The 23,046-nt window shown below is 26.8% G+C and overlaps 1 protein-coding gene and 1 pseudogene across 1 annotated transcript; both read left to right on the top strand.

Moving 5' to 3' along the window:
* Nucleotides 1-5,365: 5,365 nt before the first annotated feature.
* On the top strand, nt 5,366-15,652 carry LOC145964619 (uncharacterized). Its single transcript, XM_083087594.1, has 18 exons — nt 5,366-5,516; nt 6,275-6,513; nt 7,268-7,386; nt 7,491-7,690; nt 7,782-7,904; nt 7,968-8,100; nt 8,251-8,343; nt 8,421-8,564; nt 10,133-10,225; nt 10,296-10,374; nt 11,931-12,072; nt 13,185-13,423; nt 14,172-14,290; nt 14,395-14,591; nt 14,683-14,805; nt 14,871-15,003; nt 15,152-15,244; nt 15,322-15,652. Exons 1-18 carry the CDS (start codon nt 5,455-5,457, stop codon nt 15,493-15,495), a joined length of 2,505 nt encoding a protein of 834 aa, XP_082943720.1. The 5' UTR covers nt 5,366-5,454; the 3' UTR covers nt 15,496-15,652.
* A 668-nt stretch (nt 15,653-16,320) lies between these two features.
* LOC145964621 (lysosomal aspartic protease pseudogene) lies at nt 16,321-17,375 on the top strand (annotated as a pseudogene).
* Nucleotides 17,376-23,046: the final 5,671 nt, after the last annotated feature.

Below are 23,046 nucleotides of genomic sequence, written 5' to 3' on the forward strand. Positions count from 1 at the left end.
CCGATCGGAAACGTTTTCAAGAGTCGATTATGAAACGAAGAAACTTCGAAGATACTTTGTGAAACGTTTTTGAAACGATTATGTGCTACCTGGGTATTTTCCATTTATACATATATATATATATATGTAAAATTTTTAAAACATTTATTTATTTTTTTTATTTATTTTTATTTTTAAACATCACGAATTTATTTTTAAATATCTCTAATATAAAATTGCATGAAAAACAAGCAATATTTTGATAAAAATATTAAATCGACAAGAGCATATATTGATGGTAGATTTTTATTTCATAAATAAAAACAAAAAATGAAACATAAAAAATAAAAACATAAAATAATAGGAATTGTTCCAAACAATTATGTGTAACAAGTTGTGTCATAAATCGAAACCTACATTTAATTATAAAAAAAAATTATATCCTATTGTACTTCGTCGTCAGTTTTATTAAAATTCATCTTTTGAAAAAAAAACTTCAATTTTTCTTATCGTCAACGGACAAAGTTTGCATCATCAGCATGAATTTTGTATAATTTGTGAATAATTGTGTCTCAACCTTGAATAGCGTAATGCTTTGTTGCGAAAGTAACTGATATGGATGTGCTGTCAATTATCCATAATGGCATTCCTCGCAAACGAAATATCATTTGAAACTCATTATTGTACAATTAGTCTACGTAGTTGACGTAACAAATGTATTTTTTCGAAGCGTTATTTTATTCATATTAACTATTAATAATTAAATACACACGTTGTAGGATTTAAAGGGCATACAAAATATCTTATTATTAAATTTAATTAATTAATAAGAATTTATCGAACATTGTCATTTCCTTTCAGTAGTCTTTATTTTTTAACTTCGTAAGTTGCTTAATAATATTTTTAGCAATGACATATAACGATAAGGACAGTGTCATTGCGCAAATAAAATATATGCGAAAATAGCTATGAAAGGACGCGTTATAATAGCGATTTTATCGTTTAAAGTTACGAAATAAGAGTACAGCGAATACTATTTAATATGCAAGCGCCCTGGCGAAAATAAGAAACTTTATAAAGCGTTAACAACCGTTGAGTGAGGGTTCTCTGAGAGTTTATATGCTTTTCAAACTTTGTAAGAGCACTTACATAACGCTGTTGGGTTTTGAATGCTTATCAAACGCTGCAGTGTTGCAATTTTTGTTCTACAAACTCTTTATATAATGTTACATGAAAGTTTTGCAATGCTGAGGTAACATTTTTCAGAGTACGTTCAGTAAACGTTGATACATCTTCGTGTACAGAGTTTTACTCAGACTTTTCAAACGTTTACGTTTACGCTATAACGTACAAACGTCTTTTAAACGCTGCAGTGTTGCAATTTTTGTTCTACAAACTCTTTACTAATCGTTTTTAAACTCTCGACGAACTTCCACAAACGTTCATGTAAACGCCAAACAAACGTCTCATTTTTGCCAGGGCGCATATAATCGAATATATAATTCCGTTGCATATCGCTAAATAACAATAACAAAAGCGCTAGTGGTTGATTGTATTTTATTTTTCTATGCGATCGCAAAGTACAGAAGAAAATTCTAAATTTTACTAGCTCTTTACTTACTCTTTTCGAGAGCTTCAGTTATCGAAAAATTTGAAAACATGTTTTATCTTCTTGTGATAGTAGCGACTTTTTTTATTCTGATCGACGCGGATCTTCAGAGGTCAGCATACTGCATTATCTATCGATGTGATATTCAGATTATATCAATCTCTTTCCCTCTTTCTCGTACCTAATCTTCTAGAATTAATGTAAAAACGATTAACATTTTAATAATAATTAAATGAAATTTTTTTACAAAAATGTATTGTTATTTATTAAAAAATAACGTAGAATGTGTTCTTGAAAAAAATTTTTTTTTGTTGAATGCACGAAGTTCCCGCTTTCATCTATCTTATCATATAATATAAAAATATATAATATACAAAATATACAGAGATTCTTCAGCTAAAGTAGGTAGTGAGTTGATATTGGGTGGTTCTGATCCCGATCATTACGAGGACGATTTAACAAATGTTCCTTTTACTCGCAAAAGACACCGGCAATTTTTTCCACGAATGGGTACATTGATGGTATAGTAAATTACATTGATTATATATGCACAATTTCTTAATATTATCGCATTATAGGATCGAAGTAGGTAGTCGCACTTTCTGTAATAATGGCTGCCAAGCTATTGCTGACTACAGGCACCTCTCTGATAGCTGGACCAGTAGCAGATGTTGCAGCCATTAATAAACTAATCGGAGCTATTACTATTGGTGGAGAGGCAATAGTAAGCTAATAATCATACTATTCACTATGACACAAATTTCTATAAAAAGATTATGAAATGTTATTGAAATATAAATTAATATTTACTAAATTATTAATTAATGTAATATTATTTTTTGTTTAAAGGTGGATTGTAATACGATTCCTCAATTGCCTGAAATTGTGTTTATTCTGGACGGTAAGATAGTCCGTCTCTCTGGTGAAGATTATATTCTTCAAGTGAATATCATAAATCGTAATTTGATTTAAATTATTTAGAAATAGAAAATTTCAATTTTTGTATATTTAATTCTTCAGGACGAGCAGTTTGATATCCCATGTTCTAGCGGTTTCGATTCTAACAAATCCAGTCGGCTATGGATTTTAGGCGATGTACTTATCGGGCGTTTGTATACTGAATTCGATTCGGGAAACGACCGAGTGAGATTCGCAAAGCAAAATATATCATCGATTGCCTTTTTTTAAAGTTACTATTATATCTTAAATCTAATTTACAATTTCGCGAATAATTAAATATTTTTTTTAAATAGCGTTCGCTGCTTGTCTTATATAATTTTTACTTATAATTATCCATACAGTACATTATATTATATGTGGACGTAATATTTTTCAAAACTAAAATCGAAGATATGCAATATCTTTCAATTATTTGATATATTGCTCAGCATATAATATTGTATTGATATAAGGTGTACCTTCTCTAAATATATATACAAACAAATATGCTTAAATATATATTCTTTTCATATATCTTGTATATTATTTTATATATCCTTTTATAATTTTTATCTATTTTATTAATTTTTCACAATTTTATGTATATATAAACATTAATTTTTTTTGTTTTCTAATATTTCTAAAGAAAAACATGTGATATCAATTAAAATTACTATATATATATACATACAAACGCACATATTATAAAAGTAATATATAAAAATATAAATTTAGTATTTAAAAAAAAAGATTAATTTCCCAAGAGCTATCATATTGGAGTGGTAAACGATTATACGATCTCTCACAAAGCACTTTGATAAAAAAGCCTTTCATAAAAAAATTATAAAAGTTGATAATAGTGATAAAAATAAATATTAAATACATTTAAATGAACTATAGACTTCTATGGAACAACGATATTAATCTACGTTTCGGATAATCACTTAAGCAGATGTCGTTGAACGAACTTAATATATTTATTAAATATTATTAATTATTAATTTAATGTTATTTTTTGTTTAAAGGTAGACTGCGATCGAATTCCTCAATTGCTTATAATCAGTTTTATTTTTGGTGGTAAGGCATTCGATCTTACCGGTAAAGATTACATCGATGAGGGGAGTGCTATAGGTAAATTATTAAAATTATTTAAGTATAAGAAGTTTATATTGCAGATTTAATTCTTACACAGTTCTTACAATGATATTACTGTGTATGAGCAGTTTTTTGAGACTTGACGTAGGAGATGGAATAGATTGGATTCTAGGCAGTACATTTATTAGCCATTATTATACTGATATGGAGAATGATCGAGTGGGATTTGCTTTGGCGAAATAAAACTCTTTTCTTTCTCTAGCACTTTTTAAAATATATACATATCTTAAATAATGAAAATGTACATAATGTGCAATTATGGACATTTGGTGTGGTATATTTTGTAAGTTTTGTACAATCTTGGATTCGAAATTGATATTAAATATTATTTTTATATAACTAACAAAATTTTCATAACAATTGTTCATAACAAACTTAACGATTACGAGATACTTAAACGTATTCGAAGACTGCGCACACATCTTTAATTTCTTTTAAAAGCCTACAAAAACATTTATTAAACAACAAGTGATTTATGATATATATTTTTACTAATATAATTATAGTTTTAATGATTCGATGTAGTCTCATGACTTCTTTAAGTTTTAAAATAATTAAGTTTACATCAAATATAGTACCTCATCCTAAAATACAATTGTAATTACACTAAGCTAAATAACTTTTTTTTATTACCATATCATTCTTGTTAAAAGTAAATTATAATCAAAAATTACACATACAACAAAATAATTTTTATTTAACGTAAGCAGACATACTGTCGCATAAACTGTATATTTTGATATGAGCTGCTTCTTCGTTATTAAACGATAAAATAAAATATAATAAAAGATAATAATAATAGTCAACAATAATACTATTACATTATTATATCGATAGTATAATTGATAGGATAAGTATATAGGATAATCGAATAAGTATAAAATATATAACAGTAATTTCATATATATATATATATTTTTTTTTTCACATATATTTATATATAGCAGTATTAACGTATATAACATCTATATATTTTATATTCCATAGTATAAATACATAAAATCTATAAAAATTATAAAAGTTTTATATACATACACATAAGAGATATACATATATGTAGACGAAAATGACCAAAATGGAAGTGAATGTACAATTTTTACTTGAATAAATAAAAACGAAAATGTAGAATAATTAAAATATTTCAAAAGGACATCGCTCAGCCGTATCCCAAGTCGAAACAAATATTTATCAAAGTATATAGGAAATCTTTCCTTGTCACATCGTATTATATACTTTGTCATCAATTTTTTAATTATTTGTTTAGTTTTCGATAAGAAAAAAAAATCAATCTTTTTTAATTACCAACCAAAATTCGCATGTTATCAATATGAACTTTTGAAATAATTTGTACATAATTATGTCTTAGTTTCCAACAGCGTAATACTTTATTGTGAAAGCAGCTGATATGAGCTTATTGCTAATTAGAATGCTAATTTTTGCGAGCAAAGTGTCATTTGTTAAGTTCATTGTTGCATGACTAGTTGGCATAATAATCTATTCTTCCGAAACGATAATCTCTTCCTCATTAATCACGCACACATTTAATAATTTATTTTAATACAATTTGTGCTAATTAAAGAAAAAATATTAAACAAAATATTTATCAAATTTGATTGATCGATGGAAACCCGGATGTTTTGAATGCGCGCGATCGTATATATAACCGCCGCACTGCATGTCGATAAACGAGAGCTCTAGTAGTCGAGTTCAACTTATTTTTTGTGTATCGAGTCACAACGTACAGAAAGAAATTTGTCAGAAAATCCGCAAATATGTTTCGCTTTTTCGTGGTGGCTGTGGCGCTCTTTGCGCTGGTCGACGCGCAATACCAAAGGTAAGTTCATATATTATATTATGAGTGTACGTTACATATCGGTACAAATGTCGAATTTGTAAAGATCGATCTACCTTGTAATCGCATTGGATTTTATGAAATCGAAAACCTACCTAAATGCGATTGCGTTTTCGTCAGAATTGGACGAAATTTTATTATAAAATTTCTTGTTTCTTTTTATTAAAAAAGAATAGCAAAAGTAAGCATTTTTGAAAAAAAATCACTCTTTGTAAATTTGCTAAGCTCATGCTTTTGTCTGCCTTATCGCGATATCTTTATCGTTCTAATGATAAACTGACTGTATAAGCAGATGAACTGTATATATTAGTGAACTATTTTTTCTTATTCATTTATTTGACTTATGCTCTTTCTATATATATTTATATATTTCTAACATAAATAAGTCATCTTATTTGGAGTTTCTTTATAAGATTGCACGCTACACATTGCAATATTATTTTTAATTAAAAATCAAAAGTTGTTAAATTATGATGCTTAATTTAAGAGATTAAACTATAAATTAAATAATAATTCAAATATATATGTAATGTATAAATTTTACAATTTAAAAAAATATATCAATATAATTAAAGTTCGTATAATAATTTTGATTTTTAACATATAGTCATTCCATTAACTTATATTTATTTAAAAATGTCTATTCTTTATATCAGTAAACTATACATTAAATATAAACGTATATATATATGTAAGATTATATGCATATAACAAAAAAATGATCTTTGTATTACTTCAAGGATTCCGTTGCACAAGATGAATTCTATTCGAAAAAATTTGAAGAAAGCTGGTATTGACTTGAAAAAAACTCATTTTGCCGAACGAGGGTCAGAACCTTTGTCTAATTATTATGATGCTCAATATTATGGTAACATTACCATCGGAACTCCTCCGCAATACTTTTCGGTATTATTTGATACTGGTTCCTCAAATCTTTGGGTACCATCGGCAAAATGCGCAAGTGACAATGAGGCTTGCTGTAAGTATTTTAATATATGTATATACAGGATAATAATTAATTTGTACTTATATAAACATACATAACAATATTGATTGAAATGCGCAGATCACGAACATATATTTATTTAACAAAATGCTAAATAGGAACAATTCTTTATATTTTCTTTTTTACTTTAAGAAGAAAAATGATTATAAGTTTTTCGACATTTTTCATCAAGAAATATCTTTATGTACTTAATGAATGCAAATTAATTAAGATTCAGTATATGAATATGTTAATATTTATATTCATTAGATAATATTTATTAGATATTTCATTATTTACACATGCACTTATATTTAATAATATAAATTACTGTTTAAAAACATTGAAGAATATCTATAATCTTTTCGAATAATTATAATGTCAAATTAAAAAGTGAACACATTATAATATTATAAATATTATAAAATTCTCTATCTCTTCCTAGATTATATTTTTCAAATATCATCTTGTGGATAAAGGAAATACACAAATGCAATTTTAAGAATTAAACTAATTGATCGTGTAAATATAATAAAACCAAACTTTATAATTTGCACATGAACAGACTTATTTAAACAATTTGTTATTTTTATTCTTTCAACGAGTACCGTACAAACGCGTTCCGAGAAACTCAAAAGTAAAAGCGATAAATGCATTTATGTTTGATAATTCAAACGAATATTTAGATGAATAAGAAAATCTCTTTATCTTTAAAACTATCCTTATCTTGTGATATTATTTCTTGCAGTGACCCATCATAAATATTACAGTAGCAAATCCACTACATATGAACCAATTAATACTCCATTTTCTATCGAGTATGGCACTGGCAGTCTAACTGGATATTTATCTTCTGATATAGTGGATGTAAGTCATCATGACACAATCCAAGTTACAACTACAATCATAGTTTATAAACATTTCTCAAGTATTCTTTTTTACATTCGGACGTCATGATTTATTAATTATAGGTTGCCGGCATCTCTGTTAAACATCAAGGATTCGCAGAAGCCGTCGAGGAGCCAGGTACCACGTTTGTTTATTCAGAGTTTGACGGTATCTTGGGCATGGGTTATCCCGAGATATCCGTGGATGGAGTGACGCCTTTCTTCGTAAACGTAGTTGATCAAGGCTTAGTAGACCATCCTGTTTTCAGCTTTTATCTGAGTCGGTTTGTATCTTCTTTCCATACACACAGCGCATGCCTAAAAATGTTTTAAAAAAATATATTTTATAATCTACAAAATATACAAAATATACAGAGACCCTTCAGTTACGGAAGGTGGTGAACTGATATTGGGTGGTTCTGATCCCAATCATTACGAGGGTGACTTCACATACGTTCCTGTTACTCAGGAAGGATACTGGCAATTTACTATGGATAGGTATATTTTCTAAATTACGTTGATCAAGTTGCAACAAATTATTATAACATTATTGTGTTCTAGTGTCTCGATAGCTGGTTACGAGATAACTCAAAATGCTCAAGCTATTGCTGACACAGGTACCTCATTATTAGTTGGACCAGAAGATGATATTGATGTTATTAACGAAATGATTCCAACTGACAGTAATGGATATGTAAGTAACAATTTTTCACATTGGTATAGCCTTCCAGTAAAAAAATCATAAAATATGACACTGAATAAATTATTATATATATATACATATATATATGTATATATTTGTTAAATTATTAACTAATAATTTAATATTATCTTTTGTTCAAAGGTGGAATGTAGTAGTGTTGACCAATTGCCTACAGTTAGTTTTGTTCTGAGTGGTGTGAAACACGATCTTACCCCTGACGATTATATTCTTCGAGTGAGTATTATGGATCGGTAATTTTCGTTTAAATTATTTGAGAATACGAAGTGTTTACATTGTTTAACTTTTTACAGTATGTAGAAGATGGCGTTGAGACATGTACCAGCGGCTTTGAACCAAGCGGATCTGATTTATGGATTCTTGGCGATGTATTTTTGCGTAAATACTATAGCGAGTTTGATTTGGGAAATAACCGAGTGGGATTCGCTCTTTCGAAATAAAAGCCGATCGCTTTGAAAACGACTAGATGTTATATATATATATATATATATATATATATATATATATATATATATATAAATGACCTCGCAAATAATTAAAATTACTTTTGATTGCTTATTTGATAATTTTTAATTATATTCCTACGGTGTACTCTCTGTTAAAAAGGATATTTGTGATAAATTCGAAAATTAAAACATATATACCTTCCATTAATAATTTGATATATATATATATATATATATATATATATATATATGTATGTATGTATGTATCTATTGTAATGTTCAAATATAAATAAATCTGTTAAAATAAAATAATCTTTTCATCAACGCAATATAATGGCATTTTATTTATTAAGTTTTTATACTTTAATTCATAATAATGATGATAATAATAATAATTCATAATAATTATTATATAACAGTCTTTAAATATGATAACAATATTGTATAACAGATAAAACAATATAAAATTATTTGAATTTTGCGATTAATAACTTATAAGCAATTCTTTTTTTCTCATAATGTGTTTAAATATCTTCTTAATAATGTGTCTTGTGATGAAGTAATCATATTTCTTAATATAACTAAATTAAGATACTAACATATTAAAGTATTAAAAAAATCTATATTAATTACAGTAATAAAATAACAAAGCATCTCAAAGATATTTATATTATCTCTTTTTTGTTTCTCATGATATACATTCTACATCATAAAAATGTAGATAATACATATTTTTGGAGTTTGTTCAATCTCGGACTGAAAATGTATATTAATTGTGAAATTAAGAAACCGATACAGTCGTTCTTCACAAGTTTTGCGATTTTATGATATTTGAATGCTCTATGTATGGTTTTTCTTTAAAAACTTGCAAGTATTCATTATAAATGAAATAATTTACAATATATTTCCACTCATTGTTTACTCTTGGTAAAAATCACTAAATCTATTCAAATTATTTTTAAACTTCACAGTATTTGTTTCTCTAAATTTTGAAACAATCATATTTATATCAAACATTGTATCGCAATCATTTAAAATACAATTATATTAACAATAAAGCAAAAATTTTGTTATATCTCTCTCTTAAAAAAAAGATTGCGTTAAAAAATTTACAACCAATATATTTAACAGAAAAGCTGGTTGAAATTTGAAACGTTCCTGGAGCGATGTTTAGAAAGTACATATAAATAACAAAATACATCATATATATGTAGAATAGTACAATATAGCACAGCATAAAACATAATATTTCAATATGCCCTACAAAAGACACCCTTATTATCGAAAAACTACCCTTCAGATAACTAAAAAAATTCTGGCTTCGTCAAAAATAATTTTTCCCCTTTCTATTATCACATACGGCGACTTCCAAGTGCCACGCACAAAAAGTTGATAATAGCGATAAAAATATATAAGTGGTTAAGTACATTCAAATGAAACATAGACTTCTATGAAACGATATTAATCTACGGTTGAACATACCTAATATATATATTTATTAAATATTACTTACTTTATTAAATATTAATTACTAATTTAATATTATCTTTTGTTTCAAGGTGGATTGCAATCGAATTCCTGAATTGCTTACAATCAGTTTTATTTTGGCTGGTAACGCATTCGATCTTACCGGTAGAGATTATATTCATCAGGTGAGTACTATAGATAAATTATTTAAATATAAATATGAGAAGTTTACATTGTATATTTAATTCTGCATAGTTCTCGCAAGATAATATTACTATATGCCTGAGCAGCTTTTTGAAACTTGCTATAAAAAATGAAACAGATTGGATTCTAGGCAATATATTTATTGGCCATTACTACACTGAATTTGATATGGAGAATGACCGAGTGGGATTTGCTTTGGCGAAAGAAAACTTTCTCTAGCACTTTTTTAAAATATACATCTTACATAATAAAAATGTACATAATGTGCAATTACGCACATTTGGTGGCATATTTTGTGAGTTTTGTACAATCTTGGATTCGAAATTGATATTAAATATTACTTTTATATAACTAACAAAATTTTCATAACAATTGTTCATAACAAATTTAACGATTACGAGATACTTAAACGTATTCGAAGACTGCGCACACATCTTTAATTTCTTTTAAAACCCTACAAAAACATTCATTAAACAACAAGTGATTTATGATATATATTTTTACTAATATAATTATAGTTTTAATGATTCGATGTAGTCTTATGACTTCTTTAAGTTTTAAAATAATTAAGTTTACATCAAATATAGTACCTCATCCTAAAATACAATTGTAATTACATTAAGCTAAATAACTTTTTTTATGATCATATCATACTTGTTAAAAGTAAATTATAATCAAAAATTACAAATACAACGAAATAATTTTTATTTGACGTAAGCAGACTTACTGTCGCATAAACTGTATATTTTGATATGAGCTGCTTCTTTATTATTAAACGATAAAATAAAAGATAATAATAATAGTCAATAATACTATTACATTATTATATCAATAGTATAATTGATAGGATAAGTATATAGGATAATCGAATAAGTATAAAATATATAACAGTAATTTCATATATATATATATTTTTTTTTTCACATATATTTATATATAGCAGTATTAACGTATATAACATCTATATATTTTATATTCCATAGTATAAATACATAAAATCTATAAAAATTATAAAAGTTTTATATATACATACACATAAGAGACATACATATATGTAGACAAAAATGACCAAAAAGGAAGTGAGTGTACAATTTTTACTTGAATAAATAAAAACGAAAATGTAGAATAATTAAAATATTTCAAAAGGGCATCGCTCAGCCGTATCCCAAGTCGAAACATTCATAAAAGTATATAGAAAATCTTTCCTTGTCACATCGTATTATATATTTTGTCATCAATTTTTTAATTATTTGTTTAGTTTTCGATAAGAAAAAAAAATCAACCTTTTTTAATTACCAACCAAAATTCGCATGTTATCAATATGAACTTTTGAAATAATTTGTACATAATTATGTCTTAGTTTTCAACAGCGTAATACTTTATTGTGAAAGCAGCTGATATGAGCTTATTGCTAATTAGAATGTTAATTTTTGCGAGCAAAGTGTCATTTGTTAAGTTCATTGTTGCATGACTAGTTGGCATAATAATCTATTCTTCCGAAACGCTAATCTCGTCCTCATTAATCACGCACACATTTAATAATTTATTTTAATACAATTTGTGCTAATTAAAGAAAAAATATTAAACGAAATATTTATCAAATTTGATTGATCAATGGAAACCCGGTTGTTTTGAATGCGCGCGATCGTATATATAACCGCCGCACTGTATGTCAATAAACGAGAGCTCTAGTAGTCGAGTTCAACTTATTTTTTGTGTATCGAGTCACAACGTACAGAAAGAAATTTGCCAGAAAATCCAAAAATATGTTTCGCTTTTTCGTGGTGGCTGTGGCGCTTTTTGCGCTGGTCGACGCGCAATACCAAAGGTAAGTTCATGTATTGTATTATGTGTGTACGTTACATACCGGTACAAATGTCGAATTTATAAAGATCGATCTACCTTGTAATCGCATTCGATTTTATGAAATCGAAAACCTACCTAAATGCGATTGCGTTTTCGTCAGAATTGGACGAAATTTTATTATAAAATTTCTTGTTTCTTTTTATTAGAAAGGAATAGCAAAAGTAAGCATTTTTGAAAAAAAATCACTCTTTGTAAATTTGCTAAGCTCATGCTTTTGACTGCCTTATCACGATATCTTTATCGTTCTAATGATAAACTAATTGTATAAGCAGGTGGACTGTATATATTAGTGAACTATTTTTTCTTATTCATTTATTTGACTTATGCTCTTTCTATATATATCTATATATTTCTAACATAAATAAGTCATCTTATTTTGAGTTTCTTTATAAGATTGCACGCTACACATTGCAATATTATTTTTAATTAAAAATCAGAGGTTGTTAAATTATGATGTTTAATTTAAGAGATTAAACTATAAATTAAATAATAATTCAAATATATGTGTAATGTATAAATCTTACAATTTAAAAAAATATATCAATATAATTAAAACATAAACTTAAATTTAAAGGCCATAAGAGCTAAACGCGGATGGTAGTGCGTAAGTTCAACGAGAAATAAGTTTTCGTTGAAACTTATTTGTGTGCACAGGGCACAAATTTTCTTGGTACGATACCAAGCAAATTTAAATAATTCGAGAATTTATTTAATTATTATCCCTCTTTCCTCCCTGTAATGAAAATTTGTGCCCTGTGCACACAAATAAGTTTCAACGAAAACTTATTTCTCGTTGAACTTACGCACTACCATCCGCGTTTAGCTCTTATGGCCTTTAAATTTAAGTTTATGTTTTAATACACAGAGCCTAATTTCTTATAGTTATTTAAATATAATTAAAGTTTGTATAATAATTTTGATTTTTAACAATTGAACATATAGTCATTCCATTAACTTATATTTATTTAAAACGTCTATTTTTTATATATCAATAAACTATACATTAAATATATATATATATGTATGTAAGATTATATGTATGTAACAAAAAAATGATCTTTGTATTACTTCAAGGATTCCGTTGCACAAGATGAATTCTATTCGAAAAAATTTGAAGAAAGCTGGTATTGACTTGAAAGGAACTCATTTTGCCGAACAAGGGTCAGAACCTTTGTCTAATTATTATGATGCTCAATATTATGGTAACATTACCATCGGAACTCCTCCGCAGACCTTTTCAGTATTATTTGATACTGGTTCCTCAAATCTTTGGGTACCATCGGCAAAATGCGCAAGTAACGATGAGGCTTGCTGTAAGTATTTTAATATATATACAGGATAATAATTAATTTGTACTTATATAAACATACATAACAATATTGATTGAAATGCGCAGATCACGAACATATATTTATTTAACAAAATGCGAATAAGAACAATTCTATTTTATATTTTCTTTTTTACTTTAAGAAGAAAAATGATTATAAGTTTTTCGACATTTTTCATCAAGAAATATCATTATGTACTTAATGAATGCAAATTAATTAAGATTCAGTATATGAATATGTTAATATTTATATTCATTAGATAATATTTATTAGATATTTCATTATTTACACATGCACTTATATTTAATAATATAAATTACTGTTTAAAAACATTGAAGAATATTTATAATCTTTTCAAATAATTATAATATCAAATTAAAAAGTGAACACATTATAATATTATAAATATTATAAAATTCTCTATCTCTTCCTAGATTATATTTTTCAAATATCATCTTGTGGATAAAGGAAATGCACAAATGCAATTTCAAGAATTAAAATAATTGATCGTGTAAATATAATGAAACCAAACTTTATAATTTGCACATGAACAGACTTATTTAAACAATTTGTTATTTTTATTCTTTCAACCAGTACCGTACAAACGAATTCCGAGAAATTCAAAGTAAAAGCGATAAATGCATTTATGTTTGATTCAAACAAATATTTAGATGAATAAGAAAATCTCTTTATCTTTATAACTATCCTTATCTTGTGATATTATTTCTTGCAGTGAACCATCATAAATATTACAGTAGCAAATCCAGTACATATAAAGAAATTAATACTCCATTTACTATCCAGTATGGCACTGGCAGTCTAACTGGATTCTTATCTTCTGATACAGTGGAAGTAAGTCATCATGACACAATCCAAGTTACAACTACAATCATAGTTTATAAACATTTCTCAAGTATTCTTTTTTACATTCGGACGTCATGATTTATTAATTATAGGTTGCCGGCCTCTCTGTTAAAAATCAAGGATTCGCAGAAGCCGTCGAGCAGCCAGGTGACACGTTTGTTTACTCAGAGTTTGACGGTATCTTGGGCATGGGTTATCCCTCGATATCCGTGGATGGAGTGACGCCTGTCTTCGTAAACATGGTTAAACAAGGCTCAGTAGAACCTGTTTTCAGCTTTTATCTGAGTCGGTTTGTATCTTCTTTCCATACACACAGCGCATGCCTAAAAATGTTTTAAAAAAATATATTTTATAATCTACAAAATATACAAAATATACAGAGACCCTTCAGCTACGGAAGGTGGTGAACTGATATTGGGTGGTTCTGATCCCAATCATTACGAGGGTGACTTCACATACGTTCCTGTTACTGAGGAAGGATACTGGCAATTTACTATGGATAGGTATATTTTCTAAATTACGTTGAGATCAAGTTGCAACAAATTATTATAACGTTATTGTGTTCTAGTGTCTCGATAGCTGGTTACGAGGTAACTCAAAACATTCAAGCTATTGCTGACACAGGTACCTCATTATTAGTTGGACCAGATGATAACATTGCTCATATTAACGAATTTATTCAAGCTCACAGTAATGGATATGTAAGTAACAATTTTTCACATTGGTATAGCCTTCCAGTAAAAAAATCATAAAATATGACACTGAATAAATTATTATATATATACATATATATATGTATATATTTGTTAAATTATTAACTAATAATTTAATATTATCTTTTGTTTAAAGGTGGAATGTGGTAGTGTTGGCGGGTTGCCTAATGTTACTTTTGTTCTGGGTGGTGTGAAATACGATCTTACCCCTGACGATTATATTCTTCGAGTGAGTATTATAGATCGGTAATTTCCGTTTAAATTATTTGAGAATACGAAGTGTTCACATTGTTTAACTTTTTACAGTATGTAGAAGATGACGCTGAGACATGTTCCAGCGGCTTTGAACCAAGCGGATCTGATTCATCTGATTCTGAGGAGTCAGGTCCGGCATGGATTCTTGGCGATGTATTTTTGCGTAAATACTATAGCGAGTTTGATATGGGAAATAACCGAGTGGGATTCGCTCTTTCGAAATAAAAGCCAATCGCTTTGAAAACGACTAGATGTTATATATATATATATATATATATAAATGACCTCGCAAATAATTAAAATTACTTTTGATTGCTTATTTGATAATTTTTAATTATATTCCTACGGTGTACTCTCTGTTAAAAAAGATATTTGTGATAAATTCGAAAATTAAAACATATATACCTTCCATTAATAATTTGATATATATATATATATATATATATATATATATATATATGTGTGTGTATGTATGTATCTATTGTAATGTCCAAATATAAATAAATCTGTTAAAATAAAATAATCTTTTCGTCTACACAATATAATGATATTTTATTTATTAAGCTTTTATACTTTAATTCGTAATAATGATGATAATAATAATAATAATTCATAATAATTAGTATATAACAGTCTCTAATTATGATAACAATATTGTATAACAGATAAAACAATATAACATTATTTGAATTTTGCCATTAATAACTTATAAGCAATTCTTTTTTTCTCATAATGTGTTTAATTATCTTCTTAATAATGTGTCTTGTGATGAAGTAATCATATTTCTTAATATAACTAAATTAAGATACTAACATATTAAAGTATTAAAAATAATCTATATTAATTACAGTAATAAAATAACAAAGCATCTCAAAGATATTTATATTATCTCTTTTTTGTTGCTCATGATATACATTCTACATCATAAAAATGTAGATAATACATATTTTTGGAGTTTGTTCAATCTCGGACTGAAAATGTATATTAATTGTGAAATTAAGAAACCGATACAGTCGTTCTTCACAAGTTTTGCGATTTTATGATATTTGAATGCTCTATGTATGGTTTTTCTTTAAAAACTTGCAAGTATTCATTATAAATGAAATAATTTACAATATATTTCCACTCATTGTTTACTCTTGGTAAAAATCACTAAATCTATTCAAATTATTTTTAAACTTCACAGTATTTGTTTCTCTAAATTTTGAAACAATCATATTTATATCAAACATTGTATCGCAATCATTTAAAATACAATTATATTAACAATAAAGCAAAAATTTTGTTATATCTCTCTCTTAAAAAAAAGATTGCGTTAAAAAATTTACAACCAATATATTTAACAGAAAAGCTGGTTGAAATTTGAAACGTTCCTGGAGCGATGTTTAGAAAGTACATATAAATAACAAAATACATCATATATATGTAGAATAGTACAATATAGCACAGCATAAAACATAATATTTCAATATGCCCTACAAAAGACACCCTTATTATCGAAAAACTACCCTTCAGATAACTAAAAAAATTCTGGCTTCGTCAAAAATAATTTTTCCCCTTTCTATTATCACATACGGCGACTTCCAAGTGCCACGCACAAAAAGTTGATAATAGCGATAAAAATATATAAGTGGTTAAGTACATTCAAATGAAACATAGACTTCTATGAAACGATATTAATCTACGGTTGAACATACCTAATATATATATTTATTAAATATTACTTACTTTATTAAATATTAATTACTAATTTAATATTATCTTTTGTTTCAAGGTGGATTGCAATCGAATTCCTGAATTGCTTACAATCAGTTTTATTTTGGCTGGTAACGCATTCGATCTTACCGGTAGAGATTATATTCATCAGGTGAGTACTATAGATAAATTATTTAAATATAAATATGAGAAGTTTACATTGTATATTTAATTCTGCATAGTTCTCGCAAGATAATATTACTATATGCCTGAGCAGCTTTTTGAAACTTGCTATAAAAAATGAAACAGATTGGATTCTAGGCAATATATTTATTGGCCATTACTACACTGAATTTGATATGGAGAATGACCGAGTGGGATTTGCTTTGGCGAAAGAAAACTTTCTCTAGCACTTTTTTAAAATATACATCTTACATAATAAAAATGTACATAATGTGCAATTACGCACATTTGGTGGCATATTTTGTGAGTTTTGTGCAGTCCTAGATTAAAAATTAATATCAAAATTAATATTATTCTTATACAACTAACATAACTTTCAACAATTGTTTATAACAAACTTAAGGATTACGAAATGCTTAAATGTATTCGAAGACACATCTTTAATTTATTTTTTAAAGGCCTACGAAAACATTTCTCAAACAAAGAGTAATTTGTAATATATATTTTCACTAATGCAAGTGTAGTTTTAATGATTCGATGTAGTTTCATGACTTCTTTAAGTTTTAAAACATTAAGTTTATTAGTTCAAATAGTATCTCATCCTTCTAGAATACAATTATAATATCACTAAGCTAAATAACTTTTTTTTACTATCACATCACTCTTGTTAAAAATAAATTAATATCAAAAATTGCACATAGACCAAAATAATTTGTATAGCATTAATGTAAACAGACACGCTGTCGTATAAATTGTTACGTTGTATACTTTGCTTCTTCGTTATTACACGATAAAACAAGATAATAATATTTATCAATGATACTGTCTATTATTATACAGTCTATCCATTATTATTATGTAATAAATATTATTATATGGATATAATTGATAGTATAATTGATAGGATAAGTATATAAGATAATAGAATAAGTATAAATATATATAACAGTATATTTCACATTTTATATAGTATAAATATATAAATGTATAAAAATTATGAAAGTTTTATGTATATACATAAGAGACATGTATAGGTGAACAAAAATAACCAAAAGGGAAAGTGAGGGTACAATTTAAAGTAAATAAAATAGAGTAAATAAAAGTATGTAGAATAAATTAAAATTTTTTCAAAAAGACGAGGCTCAGATGTGTTCCAAGTAGAAACATTTATCAAAATATATAGAAAATTTTTCCTTGTCACATCGCATTGTATAACTTATCATCAATTTTTTTAATTATTTGTACAGTTTTTGATAAAAATAGAAATTCAATTTTTTCTAATCACCAACCGACAAAGCTCGCATAGCATCAGTATGAATTTTTGCATAATTTGTACATAATTGTGCCTTAGTTTTCAACAGCGTAATACTTTATTATGAAAGCAGCTGATATGCACTTATTGTTAATTAAAATGTTAATTTTTGTAAGCAAAGTGTTATTTGCTATGTTCATTGATGCATGGCTGTCTAGTCGGCATAAATAATCTATTCTTTCGAAATGCTAATCTCTTCCTCATTAATCACGCACACATTTAATAATTTATTTTAATACAATTTGTCCCACACAGCACCAAGTCGTCTAAAAGTACTACTAAAACTAGACATTTTTTTGTTACAGACATCTTTTACTGACATCGTTAAGTCGACGGAAAGATGGCTAAAAGTCGTCTCATGACCCGAATTCAGTGACTTTTTAGTCTTGTCCATATGATGACTAAAAGATGACTTGATTCATTCTATATAGATTATCGACACTCGGTAGTAGGAATACTTCAATACACGCAATAAATGGACTATTTCTCCAATTTATCCGCCTAATTTCTAAGAATCCGTTTAATATTCTCAATCCCAACAAGGAATCCAGATTATTAAATAAATTATTTTAAATTCCATTTGTCAGAAATTAAACTGATAAACAGTAATGTCAGGAAAAAGATGCGGCTCACACGCATACAATCATTCTGCGTAGCACACGTATGTGGCTCTCTCTGATTGATGCGTGCGAGCAGTATCCTCTTTCTGGCATTACTGCTCCTAAAAGGCAAAAATATGCTTCAGATCTTATATTAATTACTAATTCTTTATATACATTTTGTGATAAATATTAAATACGAGATAAGTTAAGAGTGACTCGCCGCGTAGCGGCAAGCGAAGAAACACGTGCCACATACTATTATATCTCTTTTATGTCATCTTTTTCGACAAAGCGAAAAGATGTCTTTATAGACATCTTTTCGTTTTGTCGAAAAGATAACTTAAAAAAGACATCTTTTCATTATCTTTTAGTATAATGTGCTGTGTGGGGTGCTATCTAGTGAAATTATTTTCATTTAATCTTTACAGTATTTGATTCTCTAAATTTTGAAACAACTATATTTGTATTAAACATTGCATCACAATCAATTAAAATATTAACAATAAGGTCAAATTCTATTCTATGATATGTTTCTTTATTAAAAAAAATTATATTAAAAATATTACAATTAATATACTGTGTGCATCAGAAATTGTTTCACATTTTCCAATTTGTAAGAAATTTGCTTTTATATAAATTAAATATCACCTAATAAAATTTGTAAATAGTGATATACAATAAAGCATATTATATTGTTATATTATATACATGATACATAAATAATGTATATAGTATATATATATATATATATATATATATATATATATATATAATGTATACATATATGTAAGAAATAAAAGTTTTTTCATAGATAAAATGAATTAATTGAAAGTGTCTTACATTAAAGCAATATAGCATAATCAACAAGAATGTCTGCAAAATGGTAAAACATTTGTAAGTTTATTGATTGAATGCTTTATAATTATATGGATGATTGACGCATATATAAGAAATTATTTACTTCTCTGTATCGTATGTAACACACAAATATTCTGTACTTATCTGATTGAATATCAGGTTCTCCTCAACGAAACATTTGATCTTTCGCAGAACTATTTTTGACGTCAATGTCCTGATCATTTTGTCTATTATTTAATAAAATGTCTAGTAACACTTTTACAAAAGATTATAACGTACAAGATACAATGTTATATTTTATCGCGCTTATATATATTTTAAAATTATATCATTTAAAAAAACTATTGTTTTTATTTCAAAAATATTAATTTTTCTGGAAATATTGAAAAATATTTGATAGCACTGACAGTAAAATAAAACACTTTCTGTAAAATATATAAAAAAAAACGTTTTAATCACATAAGTAATTATACTTTGAGAATGTAAATATCTTAAAAATCGTTTAATCAGATATTGTAATTTAGATATTGCATTCGTAGACATGATAAATTATAAATATATTGTAATTATGTAAAGACCAAAAATTATTTAAAAAATGAGTGGCTAGGTTTTTATCCGTTAATTAAAAAAAGTAATGATACAGATGATGCAGACAAAATGATATAGATTTTCCAAAAGTTTTGTTTTATGCAAAATTATTTTGCATGTAATATTACTTTTAATTTAAGTCAGAGTTTAATTAATTATTGTGATTTATTTAAAACTTTAGACTATAAATTAAAATAATACATTATAGATACATATAAATATAATTAATATATTATAGATATTAACATATAAGTAAACAATATTTTGCACATAACATAATCTAAATCTAAATTAATCATCAATTTAATTAACTAAAAAGTTTGCGATATAATTTATTACTTGATACTTATTTAAATGTTTTTTATATTAATTCAAGAATTTTATTACACAACATGGATTCTGTTCGACAAGCTTTGCAGAAAGTTGGCACCAGTTGGCACTTGCAATTGGTCGAAGAAATACTACTTCTGCATCAGAATTGTCCAATTATATGGATGCTCAGTATTATAATGCTATTAGCATTGGAACTACGACGCAGAAATTTAAAGTAAAGTTTGATATTGGTTCCTCAAATTTTTTTTCCCCGCGTTTCATTCAAGCATATTATTTAATATAAAAACACGCGCGATCATATATATAACTCCCTCGAATACCGATACAGTGTTAAGAGGAGAGTTAGTGAGCGACAACACTTTATTTTTCTGTGTATCCAATCATAAAATGTCGAAAGAAACTCGTCATTTAAATTTTCACGAATCGAAACTTCAGTAAATAAATTCGGAAATATATTTCGCCTTTGTATTAGCCGCGGTGCTCGTTATGATAACCGATGCGCAATTCCATATAGGTCAGTATATATCTTGTTGTATTATATATTGCCATGATAAATATAAATTGAATTTAATATTTACATATTATTATAATTTAATTTTAATTATCACACACACATACATATTACGATATAAAAAATTTGCAATTTGTGTAGAAACCCTTCAGCCGTTGAGTTGGGTGATGAATTGATATTGAGTGATTCCGATGCTGCTCATTAGAGCCATTTTTACATATATTTCTATTATTAATGAACTTATTGGATCTATTAATGTGGAAGGCAAGAGTAAATAAACGATCATATCTTTCACAAAGCATATAGTCTTTGATAAAAAAAATTATAAAATGTTGATAATGCAATAAAAATAAAATATTAGGTTCGTTTAAATGAAATATAAACTTTTATGGAATAATAACATTAATCCATGTTTTGGTCGAACTTAATATATTTTTAAAATTATTAATTACTCATTTAATATCTAATTGATCATCTAGTGACTAATTTGATTACCTATTTTGTTGAAAAGTGAATTGCCGAATTTCGAGTTTCTCGAAATTCTGAGTTGCTTACAATCAATTTTATTTTGAGTGGTAAATCATTCGATCTTACCGGTGAAGATTATATCGATCAGGTGAGTATTATAGGTAAATTATTTAAATAGTTTGTATATTTAATTCTATACAGTTTTCATACAATGGTATCACTACATGTGTATTACATGTATATTATTAGATCTGCTTTTTGGAATTTGATGCATGGAATAAAATGAATCCTACATTTATTGACTGTTTTTATACCGAGTTTGATATGAAGAATGACCGAGTGAGATTTGCTTTGGTGAAATGAATATTATTTTTTCTCTAACACTTTTTCAAAATATACATTTTACATAATAAAAATGTGCATAATATGTAATTACATATATTTGATGGCATATTTTGCGAGTTTGGTCATATAAATTAAAAATTGATATTAAATATTATTTTCATACAACTTTTACATAACTTTCATAACGTTTGTTCATAACAAATTAATAAGATAATGATTACAAGATGTTTAAACGTATTCAAAGATTGTGCATATCCTTAATTTCTTTTTTAAAAACCTATAAAAGCATTTATCAAAGAATGATTTGTAATATACAGGGTGTATCTGAAATGATGCATTAAACTTTAGGAGCGTTCTAGAGGTCAAAATAAGACTTTTTTTCTTATAAACATGGGTCCGCAAATGAACCCCCCTCCGAGCTAAAATTCGAAAATGTGTGAAATTGACTAAACACCCGCAACGCAAATTTATTTATCTCTCAAAAGAGGGTGAGATAACGTCAAAACCAAGGTCAAATAATAAGGCAATCCATAATACAGCCAATTTTCAATTTTTTCCCCAAACTTTAGGGGCCACTAGCTCGGAGGGGGGTTCATTTGCGGACCCATGTTCATAGGAAAAAAAAGTCTTATTTTGACTTCTAGAATATGCTCCTAAAAAAGTTTAGTGCATCATTTTAGATACACTCTGTATATTTTCATTAATTATGTAATTATAGTTTTAATGATTCAATGTAGTTTCATGACTTCTTCAAATTTTAAAACTATTAAGTTTATATCTCAAATATAGTACCCCTCATCCACCTAGAATTACAATTGTAATATCATTAAGCTAAATAACTTTTTTACTACCACATTACTCTTTTTAAAAATAAATTTTAA

This window comes from Camponotus vicinus, unplaced genomic scaffold (assembly GCF_025532165.1).
Source record: "Camponotus vicinus isolate PSW18456_S1 unplaced genomic scaffold, iyCamVici1.0 SCAF_13, whole genome shotgun sequence".
NCBI lineage: Eukaryota > Metazoa > Arthropoda > Insecta > Hymenoptera > Formicidae > Camponotus > Camponotus vicinus.